The sequence below is a fragment of the Engystomops pustulosus genome, chromosome 5 (genome assembly GCF_040894005.1).
Source record: "Engystomops pustulosus chromosome 5, aEngPut4.maternal, whole genome shotgun sequence".
Classification (NCBI taxonomy): Eukaryota; Metazoa; Chordata; class Amphibia; order Anura; family Leptodactylidae; genus Engystomops; species Engystomops pustulosus.
Genome location: NC_092415.1, coordinates 130,568,212 through 130,588,700, shown reverse-complemented (window position 1 = coordinate 130,588,700; position 20,489 = coordinate 130,568,212). Strand labels below are relative to the sequence as shown.

At 42.0% G+C, this 20,489-nt stretch overlaps 1 protein-coding gene across 1 annotated transcript in view; it reads right to left on the bottom strand.

Annotated features, from left to right (window-relative positions):
- ANKRD33B (ankyrin repeat domain 33B) overlaps nt 1-19,918 on the bottom strand; it is a 163,077-nt gene extending 143,159 nt beyond the window's left edge. The window contains exons 1-2 of the mRNA XM_072153046.1: nt 19,730-19,918; nt 18,889-19,429 (exon numbers count right to left, since the gene is read on the bottom strand). Coding sequence (XP_072009147.1) covers nt 18,889-19,425 — 537 coding nt within the window. The 5' untranslated portion in view covers nt 19,426-19,429; nt 19,730-19,918. The remainder of the gene's footprint in view (nt 1-18,888; nt 19,430-19,729) is intronic.
- Between the last annotated feature and the right edge of the window lie 571 nt (nt 19,919-20,489).

The following is a 20,489-nucleotide window of genomic DNA, read 5'->3' as shown; positions in this document are numbered from 1 at the left end:
AGTGAGTCTGCCGAGCAATCCTGGTGGCTTGAGCTCAATATTGGAGACAACGATTTTACTCCTGCAGACCACGTACAAGGTGTCCTGGATGACGTTATGAAGCACCTCCAGGCCTTCAGCAAACACCCACTGGATTTTGGGCAGACTACCCTGATCCAACATACCATCCCTACTGACTCTCATCCTCCTATCAAAGAGCGATACCGACCCATACCTCCAGCCCGCTGGAGGTGAAAAGGTGAAAAAGCTGGTACAAGAGATGAAGACAGCCAATGTTATCCGGGAGAGTCACAGCCCATGGGCTGCCCCGCTGGTCCTTGTGAAAAAGAAGGATGGAACCCTTCGATTCTGTGTTGACTATAGGAAGATCAACAATATCACCCACAAGGATGCCTATGCCTCGAATCGAGGAATCCCTCGCAGCCCTAGGGTCAGCTTCCTACTTCTCTACCCTGGATCTGACCAGTGGCTACTGGCAAGTAGTAGTTCGAGTTCAACAACATGCCATTCAGGCTATGCAACGCCCCAGGCACATTTCAACGGCTGATGGAGAGATGTTTGGGTCATCGAAACTTCAAGACCCTCCTGCTATACTTGGAAGACATCATCATGTACTCCAAGACCTATGAAGACCACCTCCACCATCTGGCTGAAGTCTTCCAAATCCTGACCCAACATGGGTTGAAGGTCGAGCCGTCCAAGTGCCACCTGCTACAACCTAGCGTCAAGTACCTGGGACATGTGGTGAGTGCTCACGGAATTGAGCCAGATCCAGAGAAGATTGCAGCTGTCCATGACTGGCCTACCCCGTCAACCATACGGGATATCAAAAGCTTCCTGGGATTTGCCAGTTATTACAGACACTTTATCCCAAAGTTTGCCCAGCTGGCGGCTCCCCTGGAAGAACCCTTAAGGGGCCTGCCAAAAGAGGGCCAACGTTCCCGAGCATCCATTGAATGGACAGCCGAACGAGAGGCTGCCTTCCAGATGCTAAAGCAACGGTTGACTGAGCCACCAGTGTTGGGATATCCAGACTACAATCTGCCTTTCACCCTATACACCGATGCCAGCAAGCAAGGCCTAGGGGCTGTACTATCCCAGCTCCAGAATGGAACTGAAAGGGTCATAGCCTACGCCAGTCGTTCCCTCCGAGAACCGGAGCAAAACGACCAGAACTACAGTTCCTTCAAGTTGGAGTTTCTGGCGTTAGTCTGGGCTGTGACCGAAAAGTTTAAGGCCTACCTGGCTGCATCCTTCTTCACTGTCTTCACAGACAATAATCCCTTGGCGCATCTGAACACCGCTCGTCTTGGAGCACTGGAACAACGGTGGGCCTCCAGACTTGCCAACTTTAACTTTACCATCAAGTACCGGGCTGGCAAGACCAATGACAACGCCGACGCTCTGTCCCGTCTCCCTGACCAGTGGGAGGGACCCTCCACAGATGCTCAGTGGGAAGATGTGGAGATGCCAGCATTCTATGCCCGGTTTGTGCGCCAAGATGCCCAGAGAGTTTACTCCTTACCCTCAGAAGCAGCGCCAGCTACTCCTCAAGAAGAGTCAGAGCCCCCTGCGGAAAAGGACCTCTGGATGATTCTTCAGGCTGATAGCCGTGCCATAGGAGAAGTGATGGATTATCTCTCTGGTGGGCGAGTGCCTGAAAGAATCCGCCGGAGAAAAGCTGATGGAGAATTGTCTCAATTGTGGAGCCAGAGAAAGACTCTGAACATGCATCAGGGCCTGTTAAAGAGAAGAACTCTGGACCCTATCACTTATGACCGGCTGTATCAGATTGTGATTCCCAGGAGGGACACCAAGATAGTACTGGATATGTGCCATGACAGGTCCGGACACTTTGGCACTGAGAAGACTGAAGCCACCCTCCGAAGGTGCTTCTACTGGGTCAACATGAAGCCCGACATGGAATCCTGGTGTCGGGAATGCCCAGCCTGCGCCATTGCTCGAGGAGAGCGACACAATCAAAGGGCCCCTCCACATCCCATTGTGAGCCAACGTCCGTTAGAGATCCTGGCCTTGGATCATGTGAAGTTGGAGCCCAACAGAACCGGTCACATTTATGCTCTCACGATCATCGACCAATATACCAAATTTGTGGTTGCAGTACCTGTCAGAGACCTATCTGCAAGGACCACCGCAGCGGCCCTGTGGAAGAGCTTCATCCTCTCCTATGGCTGTCCGGACCAGATCCTTACGGACCAAGGAACAGCATTTGAGTCCCAAGTCTTCCAAGAACTGTGCACTCTGTATGGCTGTAAAAAGCTGAGGACTACAGCCTATCATCCTCAAGGCAACGGGCTTTGCGAGAAGATGAATCAGACTGTAATCAACATGCTGAGGACTCTGACCCCTGCAAAAAGGCTGACTGGCCAAAACTGTTGCCCGAATTAGTGTACCTGTACAACAACACCACTCATTGCTCCACAGGATACACCCCGTATTATCTGATGTTCGGGAGACACGGCCATCTCCTTGCTGATATGACCTGGGACATGGTGTCCCCTGATCCCCAGTCTTTACTTCCCCAGACTGACTGGGTTCATGAACACCAGAGGCGCACCAGATGCCAGAGAAGTTGTTGATCTGCGGTTGGAAGAGGCCATAGAGAAACAAAAAGGGACTTCGATCGTAATGCCTGTGCTGAGCCTTTTGCCCCAAGATATCGAGTGTGGCTGCGCAACAACCATCCCACCAGTAAGCTAGATGGGCGTTGGGAGCGTGAGCCATGCCTAGTTAGGGACAGTCTCTCCCCTAAAGTCTAAGAGATTTCAAGAGGAGACCGTCCACTACTCCGGGTACATAGGAACCGGCTGAATTTACAGACCTCATTGTGTTCACCTACCCCCAGTTTCTTAGAACTGGTGACTTTGCCTCAACTCTGTGTTGTTGTTTCCACTCCAGTAAGAGGTACTCCGGAGAGACCATCGTCCCCACCGCAGTCTACAATACTGCTACCCGTGGAGGATGATCCGGTTTCAGAATCTGCAACCCCTGCGGCCTCAGAGGAAGCTGAGACTCCGACTCCAGCGCCTGACTCAGAGGAGGACGATGAGGAGGTTGTTATCTTCTCCCAACCGAAACTTCGGAGGGCTCAAAGGGAGACGAAAGGTAAAGCTCCTTTTCTGACACCCAAGTACTCACCACCGAAGAAGATACTGAGTAACCCCTGATGGGCTGAAAGCCTTAACAGGTACTATGTAAATATATTGTACATATGCTTATTTCTGCTGCTATCCCAGTTGGGCTGAACACCCACCTATCCCACAGAGCCAGAAACTTTCCTGAGACTCTTTCCCCTATTTACTTATCTCAGTCAAGAGACATACCTTGAACTGCACCACCATGTTATGTGCTATGATAGCACCTCTTCCTCTGCCACAGCAGAGACTCCTATAAAGGACTCTGTCCCTCTACACATAGAGGAGACCCTTTGCTTCTTTTTTTTGCACTTTTCCCCACATCAAGGGCTGTACCCAGAAGATGGACTTTGCTATTAAAGACCTTCTGAGAGACTTTTGCCACCTCAAGGGGAAAGTTGCTAGTGATTATTATATTGCACTTAATGCCTTCCTTTTAGATATGGACATTCTGCATGCACTATTATGCCTTTCCCTTTTTAGGTAAAGAGACATTTTATCCTGCTACCCTGAGTAGCCTATCTCTGTAATGTTTGCAACGTTAATGTTATACACTGTCAATTTGTGCCAGTAGTTTGCACTAACCTTTTATAGGCTTTCCAGATTGTAGTGTGGCTGTGTCGGACCGCCTCTATGTAAACCCTGACCGCTATCTTATGCCTCAAACCGAAGCTTCATAAGTGGGGGTAGTCCGTAAACTGCGGGTCCTTAGGGGACCAGGGGTGTTAAAGATGTAGCACCTGGATACCACTTCAGGAAAAAGAAGAAGGACAATGCAGGCGCAACATGTGTGAGATCTGTTTTCAGTGTGTGAGTTTTTAAGCAAGATTAGTTTCACTCACCTTTTTTGGTTGTACGTCCGGTAAAACACATTAAAAGACGTTTTGATGAAATATGAAAAGGAGTCTGGCAGCCTTCCTGGTCTCCGTAGCAGTAGGCGTCTATGGAGCATGCATAATCGGGTAATATTTGTTTTTTCCGGAGGTTATTTTGGCGCCAAATACTCACAAGTAGTAGATGATAAACTTAGAGTTCCTTTATTGGGTAAGACGCGTTTCGAGCCTGAACCGGGCTCTTCATCAGTTACACAAGGTATACAGTGCATAGGTAAAGCGGGCTTATAAGCATCACTTGGCGGGAAAATGACCCACAGCTGACGTCAGAGTGATGTCACTATGTAATCATATACATTGTAGTAATTGTATTCATTCATAAAATTGACTCGTCTTGAGTCATTGTTACTAAAAGTAATAATAATAATAATCATCCTAATATATAAATAAATAAGAGACATAATTAAAAATGAATATTAAAGATGACATAATTGAAAAATCCATAATAAAATAAATTAAATAGAATAAATTAACGTATATATTGTATAATTAGTAAGATGTATATATATATATATAAAACCAATAGATATCGGACCGTGTGCCTTTACTATATAGAGAGGGAATTATAACCTTGTTTATCCGGCGCAGAGACCTAATCGTGATCCTCCGAGTCAACCAGGCTACGGAAGCCGGGAAGGTCCAAAAAGCGAGTTGTCAGTCTCGAGAGGAGGATTTCATGAATCATGGTGAGCTGTGGATGTGTTGCGCTGGAGCGCCGGAGTTGCGGTATGTATGGATACTAAGATTGATGGGGATAAGGGATAAAGGAGGGAGAAGATATATATTCTCAAACTGGGATGTATTACTTTTGGGGGAAGAAACAGCAGTATTTTTAGGTCAGTACAGTTTCTGTCATTTCATTGAGTCCCGACGGTTTCAAGGTGTTCAGTTTATAAATCCAATAGATTTCCTTTTTCTTTAAAGTGGCAAATCTATTGTTGATTCCAGGGTTAATGAAGTCAATTGGCATAATGGTAATTTTTCCTTCGCCTTTATGTTTAAGGGTACAGTGTTTGGACAGTCCCTGATTTAAGACCTTATGACTGATATTATATCTGTGTTGGTTTAATCTACAATGCAGTGCTTGTGTCGTTCTACCAACATATTGGAGAAGGTAGATGACATAGCTGCTGCTGCAATTCAGCTCAAACTTTAATTCAAAGTTTTCCCCTGTGCTGTTAGATTTAAAATGATCTGATCTTTTTATCATCCCACAGCATAGACACTGAGGTTTGCCACACTTAAAGCTTCCTTTAGAGGTGCTCGGTGGTACTCTGTTCCTATATTGTTTAGGGATACTGGGTGCCAGGATGTTCTTTACTGTGGGGGCTCTCCTGTATATACATGATATTTTGCCCGGTACAATTTTAGTAAGTACGGGATCTGACTTGATGATCGTCCAATGTTTTTGTAGGATGTTAAGGATATCTTTGCTGTCGTTACTGTATGTAGTAATGAATTTTAGTTGGTGTGTTGTTTCGTTCTTTTTATTTATTGTCTGTTTGGTTTGAAGACTTTCTTTCTGGGTACATTGGCTTGCTCTTTCGATGGCATCTTTGATTAGTGTGTTTGGATATTTCTTTTCCTTGAACCTTTTTTTCAGAATACGGCACTGTTGCTCATATGTCTGGGTGTTCGAGCAATTTCTTCTGAGACGTCTGAATTGGCTGTAGGGAATGTTCTGAAGCCATTTCCTATGGTGATTGCTGTAGTAGTCTAAGTAACTATTTACGTCCACTTTTTAAAAAAAAAGTGGCTGTAGTGAATTCTTTTTCGTTATGTCCTATTTCCAGGTCGAGGAATTCTACTTTGTCCGGACTCTGATATGGGATGAACGTTAGTCCCCAATCATTATTGTTAAACTTATCAAAGAAGTTTTGTAGAGATGTGCTATTGCCCTGCCATACTACGAACAGGTCGTCGATATATCTTTTGTACAGTTTAAGTCTTCCTAAATGTACTGTTCTTACAATTCTTACTTTCCAAGCATAAAAACAAAAAGAAAATTAGAAGGAGAGGAAAAAGGGGAGGCAAAAAGAGGAAAGAAGAATGATCCGGAAACAACCCACCAGCACAACCATTAAAAATTTTTAACCTCTCAACGTATGAACTTAACCCATACGAGAAATCCCTTTTAGAAAAAGGGCTCTCTTTTTGTCCCACAAATACCAGCAATTGTTTCGACACCTTTTTAGATTTACAAAAATTTATAAGGAAAATAACTATCCAAAGACACTTTGCAGTCCAAGAACAAAAACAAATACAAAATATAGAAATCACTGTACCAGTAGACCCATATATGCATATGAAAGTACAACCACCAAGCACTTTCTATCCCATTCATAACCAAAGTCATTTTATAAAGACCTTTCATGATCTAGTACTTAACGATCTTCAAGAACTAACAAAGAAAAATAAAACCATAAGATCTGATAATAGCAAAAATAAAAATAAAGGTAAAAATAAATACAACAGAAAGAAACAGACCACTAATCTTTCCAGAGAAGAAATTACAGCTTTAAAGAAATTAGCGAATAACGACCAACTTGTGTTTAGGTCAGCAGATAAAGGGGGTGGGACCGTAATCCTGAACTTTGAGGACTATGAAAGCGAAGCCTCACACATATTATCCGATACTATGTACTACAAAGAACTAAAGGATGATCCATTTGCAAAGATAGAAAAAGAGTACAGGGGATTTATTAAACACTATGCCAAAATTGGCATTCTTGACAAAAAGGAGAAAAACTTTCTTCTAATTGAAAATCCGAGCAAACCATACTTTTATTATCTACCAAAAATCCATAAGAGTCTTACATCTCCACCTGGCCGCCCAATCATTTCAAACACCAACTATCTTACTAGCAATCTATCTCATTACCTTGATCTGTTCCTTCAGAAATATGTCATAAACATGGACAGCTATCTTAGGGACTCCTCACAACTTATCAGGATTCTCAATGAAATCCCTTGGGAGGAGGATTTCATCCTGGCCACTCTTGATGTCACTGCCCTGTATACCAATATCAAACATACATTGGGATTGGCATGCATCGAAGTCATCCTCCAAGAGGATAAAAATATTCTACAGATTCAGAGGCAATTCCTCCTAAAAAGTCTATCTTTTATTTTAAATAATAACTATTTCACACATGGAGAACGAATATTTCATCAACAAAACGGTACTGCAATGGGGACTAAAGTAGCCCCATCCTATGCAAACCTATTCATGTGCATATTTGAAAACATCTTTATTATGCCAGAAACAGTACATTTAGGAAGACTTAAACTGTACAAAAGATATATCGACGACCTGTTCGTAGTATGGCAGGGCAATAGCACATCTCTACAAAACTTCTTTGATAAGTTTAACAATAATGATTGGGGACTAACGTTCATCCCATATCAGAGTCCGGACAAAGTAGAATTCCTCGACCTGGAAATAGGACATAACGAAAAAGAATTCACTACAGCCACTTTTTTTTTTAAAAGTGGACGTAAATAGTTACTTAGACTACTACAGCAATCACCATAGGAAATGGCTTCAGAACATTCCCTACAGCCAATTCAGACGTCTCAGAAGAAATTGCTCGAACACCCAGACATATGAGCAACAGTGCCGTATTCTGAGAAAAAGGTTTAAGGAAAAGAAATATCCAAACACACTAATCAAAGATGCCATCGAAAGAGCAAGCCAATGTACCCAGAAAGAAAGTCTTCAAACCAAACAGACAATAAATAAAAAGAACGAAACAACACACCAACTAAAATTCATTACTACATACAGTAACGACAGCAAAGATATCCTTAACATCCTACAAAAACATTGGACGATCATCAAGTCAGATCCCGTACTTACTAAAATTGTACCGGGCAAAATATCATGTATATACAGGAGAGCCCCCACAGTAAAGAACATCCTGGCACCCAGTATCCCTAAACAATATAGGAACAGAGTACCACCGAGCACCTCTAAAGGAAGCTTTAAGTGTGGCAAACCTCAGTGTCTATGCTGTGGGATGATAAAAAGATCAGATCATTTTAAATCTAACAGCACAGGGGAAAACTTTGAATTAAAGTTTGAGCTGAATTGCAGCAGCAGCTATGTCATCTACCTTATCGAATGTCAGTGCGGTCTCCAATATGTTGGTAGAACGACACAAGCACTGCATTGTAGATTAAACCAACACAGATATAATATCAGACATAAGGTCTTAAATCAGGGACTGTCCAAACACTGTACCCTTAAACATAAAGGCGAAGGAAAAATTACCATTATGCCAATTGACTTCATTAACCCTGGAATCAACAATAGATTTGCCACTTTAAAGAAAAAGGAAATCTATTGGATTTATAAACTGAACACCTTGAAACCGTCGGGACTCAATGAAATGACAGAAACCGTACTGACCTAAAAATACTGCTGTTTCTTCCCCCAAAAGTAATACATCCCAGTTTGAGAATATATATCTTCTCCCTCCTTTATCCCTTATCCCCATCAATCTTAGTATCCATACATACCGCAACTCCGGCGCTCCAGCGCAACACATCCACAGCTCACCATGATTCATGAAATCCTCCTCTCGAGACTGACAACTCGCTTTTTGGACCTTCCCGGCTTCCGTAGCCTGGTTGACTCGGAGGATCACGATTAGGTCTCTGCGACGGATAAACAAGGTTATAATTCCCTCTCTATATAGTAAAGGCACACGGTCCGATATCTATTGGTTTTATATATATATATACATCTTACTAATTATACAATATATACGTTAATTTATTCTATTTAATTTATTTTATTATGGATTTTTCAATTATGTCATCTTTAATATTCATTTTTAATTATGTCTCTTATTTATATATTAGGATGATTATTATTATTATTACTTTTAGTAACAATGACTCAAGACGAGTCAATTTTATGAATGAATACAATTACTACAATGTATATGTTTACATAGTGACATCACTCTGACGTCAGCTGTGGGTCATTTTCCCGCCAAGTGATGCTTATAAGCCCGCTTTACCTATGCACTGTATACCTTGTGTAACTGATGAAGAGCCCGGTTCGGGCTCGAAACGCGTCTTACCCAATAAAGGAACTCTAAGTTTATCATCTACTACTTGTGAGTATTTGGCGCCGAAATAACCTCCTGAAAAAACAAATATTACCTGGATACCACTCATACAGGGGTAAGAATGTCAGTCGGCAGTCGGCAGGTACTTGTACATTGTATAATGTTTTATTGTGTCACATATGCCAATGTAAAGCATATCTACACTATATATTTGTCACCAGGGAAGAAGTGTTCACATAACAAATATACAGGCCCTGGTGCAAGGAGTGGATTACAGTACATGACACCACACCTTTCCTACTGTACAGTTTGGTTTAACGGCGTCAGCGACCAACTGTCACACTTCGCATACACATGTCATTGTCTTAATCCGACACCAACTCAAGTGCCTGTCTCCAGGACCATGGGAGGCTTGTCCCTACAGATCACCTAGCCTGAAGTGCTCTTTTTGTAATTTACCTCTACTGGCCATTGCTTACACGGACCCCCCAGAGGTCACCCCGCTGCTGGCCAGCGGTTGGTCCTCTGTGCCCCAACCAGTCCGTAGTCGAGCCAAGGGCGGCTCTTTCAACTGCCCCGGAGGTATGCAACAACCCTATCGATGCAAGGCAGAGGGGTTGTTGTGAATACGTCCCACCATGTAGCTTGCAGCCTGTGTAGGGTCTGATCAGCCCCACAGCATGTCAATACATAACACAGGGGAACACTGCAGCGGTAGAGTCTGCCTGGTAAGGCAGGAGTTAAGTCTTTATGTGATGTAATATGTGTCAACCAATCACAAGCTGGGATGCAATTGGAAGAGTAACCACCACCTGACCAGGGGGAGTAACAAAACCTCTGGTCAGGAAAGTTCTAGAGTTCAGTCAGACCAGGGAGTCTGAACAGCTCAGTTCAGAAGAAGAGCTCAGTTCAGCCAGCACACCAGACCAGAGCAGGAGAGCTCAGCTCCCGGCCTGAAGAGTGTAGTGAGTTAGTTAGTGAGAGGAAAGGGGGTATCACCCTACCTTCAAGGGTGATATCTGAAGCAACCCAGGACAAGCTGAAACATCCTACTAGGACACAGCTACCTCCCAGCCTGCCCTTTGCATCCAGGCTGGTGATCTACTCCTGTGGCTCCCTCCAACTGCATCTTCAGCATTCTACCATTTGTCAAGGCACGTTGCTACTGTTCGTGTCAGTTCCAATAAAGAACTGTAAGTTATTTTTGTTCAACGTCTGCCTCTGTCTGGTCCCTGCTACTACGGCTGTCAACATCACGGGCACCCTTTCCCCCACACAGAGACTCATAATCCAGACACCAAAGGGTTGCCCCAGGGAGAACCGCTATAGCAGCCTCTCCCTCATCATTTCTTGCCAACACCACCCTGCCAGGCTGTAGGACAGCCCTCCGGTTCCATATCAAGCACCGTGACAATAGCGTGCTTAGGCCGCAACCGCCAGCCACTCAGGTACTGTGGACCCTGGCTGTCTCTAGGCCCCAAGAAAAGGCTACGCCCTGGTGGGGGATGTTGCACATATGTCTGTCCGCAATTCTCCTCCCTTGTGTCCCCCATCGTGGCACTCACCAAGAAGGGTGTTAATTCCTGACTCAAGCCTCAAGCAACTGAAGAGGTCTTCTCGAAATTAAAGTCTGCCGTCGGGGTGTTGTGGTGGTGGTCTGGGGCTTGATTACTGGGTACTGGGTGTAAAGTTACTACTTGTACTTATTGTATAGCCCTATTTTTTTTATTGACTTGGACATCTATAATGACATCACATGTATATTATGGTTCGACCACCACCATCTTTGTTTGTTTCTGTGGATTTTAATTTGTGTTTTTAATGTTTTTTTGATTGCCTTGGTGTGTATAAATAAAGATTTGCAATATTTTAATTGATACTGGAAATATGATTCTTGATTGATGCTTTTTGGTCCTATATACTATTGTTGGTACTGCCTTTGTCTTGGCCCCAGTTCTCACACTGCCAGATACAGAAAGCCTTTCTCTGGAAGTTGATGCCTCCTCTGTAGGAGTGGGAGCAGTGCTTACCCAGAAAGGGAACTGTTACTTGCGGTTTCTTTTCAAAGACTTTCTCCTCCGCAGAGAGGAATTATTCCATACGAGATCGGGAACTATTGGCGATAAAACTTGCCTTAGAAGAGTGGCGCTATCTTCTGGAGGGAGCTCATTTTCCAGGTCTGCATCTTTAAAGATCACAAGAACCTCCTCTATCTCCAGACTGCACAGCTATCAATCTGCACTCAATAGCACTCAATCCGCTACAAGCCCATTGGTCACTGTTCTTTTCCCGTTTCAATTTCCTTATCTATTTTCATCCAGCTGAAAAGAACATCAAGGCTGATACCATCTCTTGTGCCTCAGATGTCATTGGATAAGAACTGGCCCATTGGCCTGCCATCCAACCTGACAACAATAATGACCTAGGAAAGTAGCAGAAAGACCAGAATACAGATACAAACAACAAAAAAGGAATGAGGAGTCATGAAAATAATGAGGAGGATGGGACCAATGGCCCTTCTCTTCTACAGAGTGGTACTAGAAAGATCAGGGATTGCCTCAGAATGACACCTGGGCACCTTCACGTAGCTTACGGGAGCCCTTCAGGACATAGTTACGGACACTGCAAATGATATCATGGGGTCTGGCGTTGTCTGGACATCTGGGGAGTTAGGGGGTGATGGGCCCACTGTCAAATGGACAATCCATTACTGAGGCTAAGATCTTGTTGAAGATTTGCTTTAACACTAGGTATAGAGCTCATGAGGTTCTACAGATTTGGAAAGGCCCCTGTTCTAATCTCATCCAGACAATCCAAAAGGAGACAAATTTGGCTTGTATGGGTATCAAAGTCTGAGGATTGTCGATCCTGGCTCCAACCACATTAAGAGAGTGGCGAGTGCAGCGTGTTCTATTCAACCCTGTAAACAGACTACAATCTGACAATATAACCCTTCATATCCTCTGCCCTGAGCTACACTCTTATCTAATGCAGGGGATCCACACTATGAAGGGGAGCGGCCACATCAGGAGTCTGCGTTGAATAGTAATAGGAGGACATACTGTCCCTGGGGGCATCTTAGGACCTCCAGGTGTCCTGTTCTGGGGAATGTGAGGCCCAGCCTGGGCACTGTAGGTCAAAGCACTACCTGACCCATTCTCTCCAGAGAGGGATGGAGGGGGAGATGAGGGCAGAGAGCTTGTCTGAGGGGTTGGCACCTTAGGTCTCTACCATGGAGCTTGTTGCAAGCAGGGTACAGCCTTGATGTTTCCATTGTGGGGGTTTAATCTGGGGCTGTATGGGGCATCCCCTGAGGGTGTCCAGACCTGTGGGAGCCATGAAGGAGATGCCACCTGCAGTGCAGGAAGTGCCATGTTGTGACGGGCTGAGGAGTCGGCAGGCTGGGAGGTCTTCAATGGCATTGCCGGTGGACAGGGATCTCTGCTGTCCTTTCTGCCACCAATAAGAGGTGAGATAGATGTGGGTGAATGGATTTTTAGTGATGGTTTGTCCCTGGCAGAGCAGGAAAGGTCCTTACAGGGTCATTGGCCCCACTGTCTTGCATTTACCAAATTACCGATCACATGTATTTCAGTTGAAGTGCAGATGCGATTGTAAGAAACTGCTCCCCACTGTTCTTAGATTGCATTCCTGAACACAAATCAAGAGGCTGTGATCTGATAATGCCTTTGTAGTGCAAATGCACTGAGCAAAGCTCAGCACTAAATAAACATGTGTTTTCTAAGTAGCAAGCCTGATGCAGAGATCATGTTAGCATGACAGCACCAACAAGGGGAATGTCTAGAGCAGCATCAACCCAAAATACGTCCCTGTATACATGCCAACTTAGAAAACCTTGTGCAAGATATAAGTTGAACATATGATATCTTATCAATGGGATTTTTATTGTGTTTATTTTTATTTTAGGGCAGCATGGTGGCTCAGTGGTTAGCACTACAGCCTTGCAGCGCTGGGGTCCTGGGTTCAATTCCCATCCAGGTCAACATCTGCAAAAAGTTTGTCTCTTCTCTCTGTGTTTGCGTGGGTTTCCTCCAGGTCCTCCGGTTTCCTCCCACACTCCAAAAACATTTTGATAGATTGATTAGATTGTGAGCCATATTGGGGACAGGGACTAATTTGGCAAGCTCTGTGCAGCTCAGCGTGCGCTATATAAATAAAGGAATTATTAATTATTGTCATTATTATTTTAATGTTGTGTATAACATAAAAGAAGATAGGAGGATGCAATTCAACAGGGCCATCCCAGTCTCTAGAAATAGCATATAAAAGAAGGAAGAGGAGGTCCTAGAATGATCGTGTGAGCAACTGAGGAAGGAGAAGTTTCTCAGAAACAGAAACAGCTTCTATGCAATAATTTAAGGGGCATCTACTGCCAGGAACAAGGATTGTAAGCCAAGCACACTAACATAGTGGTTTGTGCCCCCTCTGACAGGATCTTTTAGCTTCTTACGCCCTTGTTTTTACAAAATGATTTTAAAATTGTGCACTTGAGCCTTAGGGCTCAAAAGGGCTCAAAATTTTGAATGATTGTATAATTTTGTACAGCATTTTTTTCTTAAAAACATGGGCTTAGGAAGCTTAACCACTTACAGACGTGTGACATATCTGTATGGCACACGTCGTCTGCGGTTGTATGAAGAGGGCTCACGGGCTGAGCCCTCTACATATAAGGTGAGTGTTTGCTGCATATTGTGGTAATCCTGTAAAAGCCCATACAGAAATAGCAGACAGCATACTCAAGGTCCCTTGAGTACTGTATTTTTTTGTACGTATATTAAATTGTTCCTTTAATAAGTCTCTGCTTGTAGCCTTAAAGAATCTGAGTCTCCAAAGGGAACTATGTTACCAGAGGTCATTTTTAGCATAGTCTATATAGTATAAGCAGTGAGTGCATGTGCTGTGTAAATCATCAGTGTGCCTTTTCTGTGTGGTTGAGGTGCCTATGGCCTTCTCTGTGTAAGTAACTTGTTGATGGTGGATTGACTTGGTGACGAGATTGCGTGGAGTAAATTTAGCGTTACGACGCCATTTTGTGGAAGTGGGCGGAGTTAAAGGCTAAATTCTGGGACCCCATAGAGAAGGTGGGGTTCGTGACAGATTGGTGGCATAGCGGTGGGATAGTGAATCATTTTTTTATTACACTGTTAAGGCTTTAAGGTTCGGTTTAAGCAATTAACCCTTTCACTTAGGGGCTGGAGTATTCCTAATACTACAATCCACAAGCAAGAGACTCAGTCCACTCAAAACTACTAGAGTAGGTATCCCTGTGTGTGAACTCCGGTGCGTGGGGTTTGTGACAACCCCCCTTTCCCTACAACTGATATAAACAGGGGTGTACCCAGCCTCTCTGCTGCCTGAAGCCAATTATAGAAGGACAACCCCCCCCCCATCAACTCCCTTGAACAATCCAAGATTTATATATGTGCTTAGTAGTAATAATGAATTGAGGAACCCACGGAAAACAGAATTAAAAGAGAAGCCAGTGACACATGCTCCCTGACATAAAATGTGCTATTTCCAGCAGCTCTCAGTCTAAAATGCCCCCTTTCCTGCAGCTGCCTTGTTTTCTGTAGCCCCTCCTGATAGTGTTCCTTTTTCTGTTGTTTGTCTATAAAAGAAGTCTACAGAAAAGGGAACACTATAATACCCCTATTTCTATAGCCCCACACAACTACCATGTCCCCTGGTCTTTGGCCTCTTCACTATGAGGAAAAAAACTATACATATGTACATACTACTATACATACTGTACATATAAGTATAAGCCGAGGCAAGAAAAATGGGAAAACTTATTGACTGGGGTAAAGCCTAGGGAAGAAAATACAGCCGCTACTAATTAATAAAATGTCCACAGAAGAGCCCCCATTTAATGAAATGTCCACTGAAGAGCCCTGTTTAATGTAATGTCCACAGCAGAGCCCCCTTTCATAAAATGTCCACAGCAGAGCCCTCCTTTAATGTAATTCCCACAGCAGAGCCCCCTTTAATGAAATGTCCACTGCAGAAACCTCCTTTAATGTAATGTCCACTGCAGAGAACCCTTTAATGTAATGTTCCCTGCAGTGCCCCCCTTTAATGTAATATCCCCTACAGAGCCCCACTTTAATGCTATCCTCGTGATCATACCGACCAAAAGAATAAATTGTCATTAGGGAGGCACAGTGAAAGCCGTAAAATTTAAGCCCACAAGAAAACAGTTTGAATGCATTTTTTCACCAATTTCACTGCATTTGAACTTTTCTTCCCATTACTCACCATGGAATATTAAATACAGTCACTATGAATTGCAATTTCTTATGCAGATCCCCTACCCCTTATCCCCTACCAACCATTAAGAGTTCTGTCTCCAACAGATCAGTTAGACACTCCTAATCTACTTGTTACCTGCATAATCCCTTCCCGACGATGCCCTTTTTCGTTTTGGCATTTTCATTTCTCTCTCCCCACCTTCAAAAATGTATAACTTTTTTATTTTTCCATTTACAGAGCTGTGTTATAGCTTATTTTCTGTGTAACAAATTACACTTCAAAATGGTGGTATTTAATATTTCATGCTGTGTACTGGGAAGCGGGGAAAAAATGTCAAATGCAGTGAAATTGGTGAAAAGACGCACTCGTGCTGTATTCTCGTGGGCTTGGATTTTACGGATTTCACTGTACACCCCAAATGACATGTCTACTTTATTCTTTGGGTTGGTACAATTATGGATATACCAAATTTGTATAGGTTTTATAATGTTTTCATACATTAACAAAAATTAAAACCTCCTGTACAAATTTTTTTTTCTAGATTTTGCCATCTTATGGCGCTAATAACATTTGTATACTTTGGTATACAGAGCTATGGGAGGTGTTGTTTTTTGCAACTTTTGATGAAGTTTTCAATGTTATAATTTTTTAGGACTGTGCGACATTTTGATCACTTTTTATAATTTTTTTTTATATTTTTTAAAACGGCAAAAAAGTGCCATTTTCGACTTTGGCCGGTATTTTCTGTTACGGGGTTAAACGCAGTGAAAAACCGTTACTATATTTTGATAGATCAGGCATTTTCAGACGCGTCGATTTCTAATGTGTTTATGATTTTTACTGTTTATTTATATTAATATCAGTTCTAGGGAAAGAAAAACATTTTTATGTTTTTTTATTCTATTTTTTTTTTTACTTTTTTTACATTTTTATTTTTACTATTTTTCAGAATCCCTAGGGTACTTTAACCCTAGGTTGTCTGATAGATCCTAACATATAATACCATACTACAGTATGGCCGTATTTTGGGATTTTCCTCCTCATTCATTACAAATGAATAAATAAACACATGACGGTAAGGGATTAAAGACAGCTGACTTTTATAGTCACCTGTATAAAAGACCTCTGTACACAGCCTCAATTAGTCAGTCAGACTCTAACCTCTGCAACATGGCCAAACCAAAGAGCTTTCTATGAGGAAAAGATCATAGACCAGCGCAAGGCTGGAAAAGGCTACAAAACCATAAGTAAGGCGTTAGGTGAGAAGGAGACAATGGTTGGTGCAATTGTGAGAAAATGGAAGAAATACAAATTGACTGTCAATCAACATCGATGTGGGGCACCATGCAAAATATACTTCATCATAAGGAAGATGAAAGATCAGCCTGAAACTGCACCGGGGAACTTGTGATCCCTTGCTCAAGAAGGCACATGTGCAGGCCTGTTTGAAGTTTGCCAATGAACACCTGGAAGTTTTTGTGAGTAACTGGGAGAAGATGCTGTGCTCAGATGAGACAGAAATTGAGCTCTTTGGTATTAACTAAACTCGCTGTGTTTGGTATAAGAGAATGCTGCCTATGACCCAAAGCACACCACCCATGATAGATACCATGTCCAAAGAGCAGGGGCCGTAGAAAATAGGCTGCAGAAGAGTTAAGTCAGGGTCGCCTCCAGGTTTCAGTAGGCCCCTGGGCGACAGAGCCTCATTGGGCACCTTTGTTTTAACTCACAAGGTGCCATTAAAATTCAGAAACTAAAACAGTCTCCTGTTCCCTAAAATATTCCCTAGCTTATCATACCATACAGGTTATTTTATATAAAGCCCTTACCCCCCTGGATTCCTTATGTGCAGCTTTATGTGGGCCACCCCAGCAGCCCTGGGCCAGAGCTGGCACTGGCCCTGATTGAAGTTGTCTGTGGTCAAGACTGAAGTGCAGAGAGAGACACGTCAAGTTGTTTAGGATTACAGACTGGGAAAGAGTCTTGATTATAAAGAGAGGAGATGCACAGGCTCATCTAGCAGTTGGTTTCTATATTCAACCTATCCTGACAATCTTTGGTTTCATAGAGCTACCCAGCAAAGAGTGAGGATATAAGAACTGGCAGACTACTGCAAAGATGGGCTAAACTAAGAAGGATTGAAAAGTAATGCTGGATAAAGGTAATGAAAGTAATAGGCAAAGTCGTCTTCACAATAATTTTTAACTTTGTAGTTTTGATTTTTTCCTTTATTATTAAAAAATAGGATTATGTTGATCCTTGTCAGCTCTTTCCTGTGGAATAAGGTTTGCACTTTAAAATTCTTTTTTGCTATGCGTTTTAATAAAATAAAATTTTGTTGGACCTGAGACATACTTGGATAGATTGAACAATTTTTTAACAACAGAATTCTGTAGTATTTAAAGGGTTTTTCACATGAAAGAAAATTCTCAAATCTCAATCTCCTAGTTATTTAACACAATAAAGATAATTTTTAACCCTTTACTACACAATTTTACCCAGTCCCATCACAGTTTTAGCTTTAATCACTCTCTAGGCTGGTCAGTGCAAAATTTCACAGTGTGGGCTTGAACACTCTGAGCAGACACGTTATGATCCAGTTCTGGGAGCAGAAAATGCAGTTAGAATGCCAGGGTACAGGTTTATCTACACTTTCATTTAGCTTCTGTACATTGTACTAATATCTGACAAATAGAAAAACAGATGAGACAGATCAGAGATGATGAGATCCATTAGATTCCTATTACACACAATGACAGTCAGCTCTCCTACTTAATCTCTTCTATTCCACAACACACTAGATCTGCTGTGCCTTCCTGCTGTTCCTCCCAAGATAAACAACTAAGCTGTATGTAGCTTGTAGTTGCCCCTATGCTGTTGCCGGCAGGAACTCAGAATCGGCAGTGAGTTCTGTCCTGGAATGCAGGGGGAAGAGCTGCAGTGCAGAGACAGAGAGACAAGCTCTGTGAAGCCTCAGGCAAGATGGCAGCCGACCCTAAAGTCAGAAGTTACAGGGTCGTGTCTAGGGGCAACTGAAATTGTGTACACCAGGACTGATAGAGACAGGTTGAACTTACATATGTGAAATGCTGTATTTTTGTTAATAACAATGAATTAGAAAATTCGTTTTTTGTTATCCTGAGTACATTTAAGAAAATTTAAGAAATATTTGGGGTAATACCCTTTCAAGACAAAAAAGAGCATAAGATGCTAGCCTGCATAACATTGCCCCTTTAAAAATACTACTCACTAATCATAGCAAGCACTATTATATAACAAATTGCTGTTAATCCTGGTGAGTGGGGAGAAGGAGCAAAAAAGAGCCAGACCCAGTATTTGTTAAAACTATGTAGGCTATGGAGTATGTTAAATACGATTTTTGTTTTCCTTGTTACAGCAGCAGAAATATGTTGAAAAATTCATTTTAAAAAAGCAGGACAAAAAGTATTTACACATATTTATATATAAATGCATGTATATGATTAAACTCACCCTGCTGTTCTTGTCTGTTTCTCCAACCTCTTCCTTAGTCAGACCTTGTCGCATAAGTGCTTTCAAAATAATGACATTGTTGGTACTGCAGGCTTTAAACAAAGTAAGCGGTTCTGGACTTGCCAGGCTCTCAAAACTGCTATAACTATCACTATCAAGTTCCTCATCTTTAAAATGATCTTCAGTTTCTTCACTGTGCAGGCAGTAACCATGAGTCTCAAGGTCTGGTGGATAAAATGAGTCATCTGAAGCAATGCTCCGAACATCACAAAAATCATCATATTCTTCACATTCTGCATCTGTGATTGAATTGCGGGTGGAAATGCAAGGTTCTAACGCAGGAACAACTGAAAGAAGCTGTGGAAGAGGGTTCCCTGTTCCCAGCCATTCAAGGCCATCTTGTTCATTATTAATATTGTGGTCCTGTTCCTCCAGACCAATAGATTCATTTCCCTCTGCAATTGTTGGCACTTCTTGATTTTGCTTTCCTGCCTTTGCTTCTCCCTCTATATTCTGTGTCCCGGATATAAGAACCATTTATCTTAATAAGATGAAAGAATCATTATCAGTTAATTCAAAACATCTTTCAAATGTGAATAACATTAAATAGTGTCAATGCTTTTAACCCTTTTTATGTTATGCAGTTATGTAGTTTCAGGTTCAAATATAGGCGTTGAAAAATAAATTGTTGCAAAAGCTTCACATAAAGTGACTCATGTGATATATATATATATATATATATATATGTGTGTGTATATTTATAAATACAGCAATCAGGTTATTGCTAGAATTATGAGAACAAATGAAAAAATGCAAATAGTTGTCAGGTTCATATACTCACATTCAGGAATGAAATATGATCCAGTCTTCAGTGTTATTATGTTGTGTGTATACTCCTTAAGATTACTTGAAACAGGTCGACATTTCTTTTAGGCAAAGGTCCAGCTCAAAATATTTTTCATAAGGCAAAAATATAACATGGAACAGGTCCTAAGCATATCCCTTGAATGAAGAAAAAGACATTTGTAAAGGTCCAGCTCCTTAATCCGATCATTTCTGAGAAGATTGAGAATCCAGCTTAGCATGTTGACATCAGAGCACATTTTAAAAGAGATTTAAAAAGGAGATGTGCATCTGTTGTTAGTAGGTCCTGCAAAGCAAAAACATGATCATACAAAAGAAACGGGTGAGAATTTTTATGATTAAAAATGTAATTTAAATTTAAAAAGAAAATTTTAATTTTAAATTCTGATAATTCTATATTACACTGACATACTAACACTTTTCTTGTACAAGTCATTTGTAAAATCATTTAATTAAATTATTTTCTGTCTAATATGTATAGTAGAAAAAAGAAAAATCCGGAGCAGCACTACTGGTTTAAATGGTAAGGTGGTGCAAAGCCGTAAGTTCCGTGGCAAACGGTCTTTTGTAAATAAGTCCAAAAAATAGGCAGCACTCCAAGGTTGTAGTCAAAAACGTGAGGGTGAAGCTTTATTCCATGGCAACGTTTCGGTGGTTTAATCCACCTTTATCAAGCATGCTTTTTTTTATTTTTCTATGCACAGAGCTGTGTATGGGCTTGCTTTCTTTGTAACAAA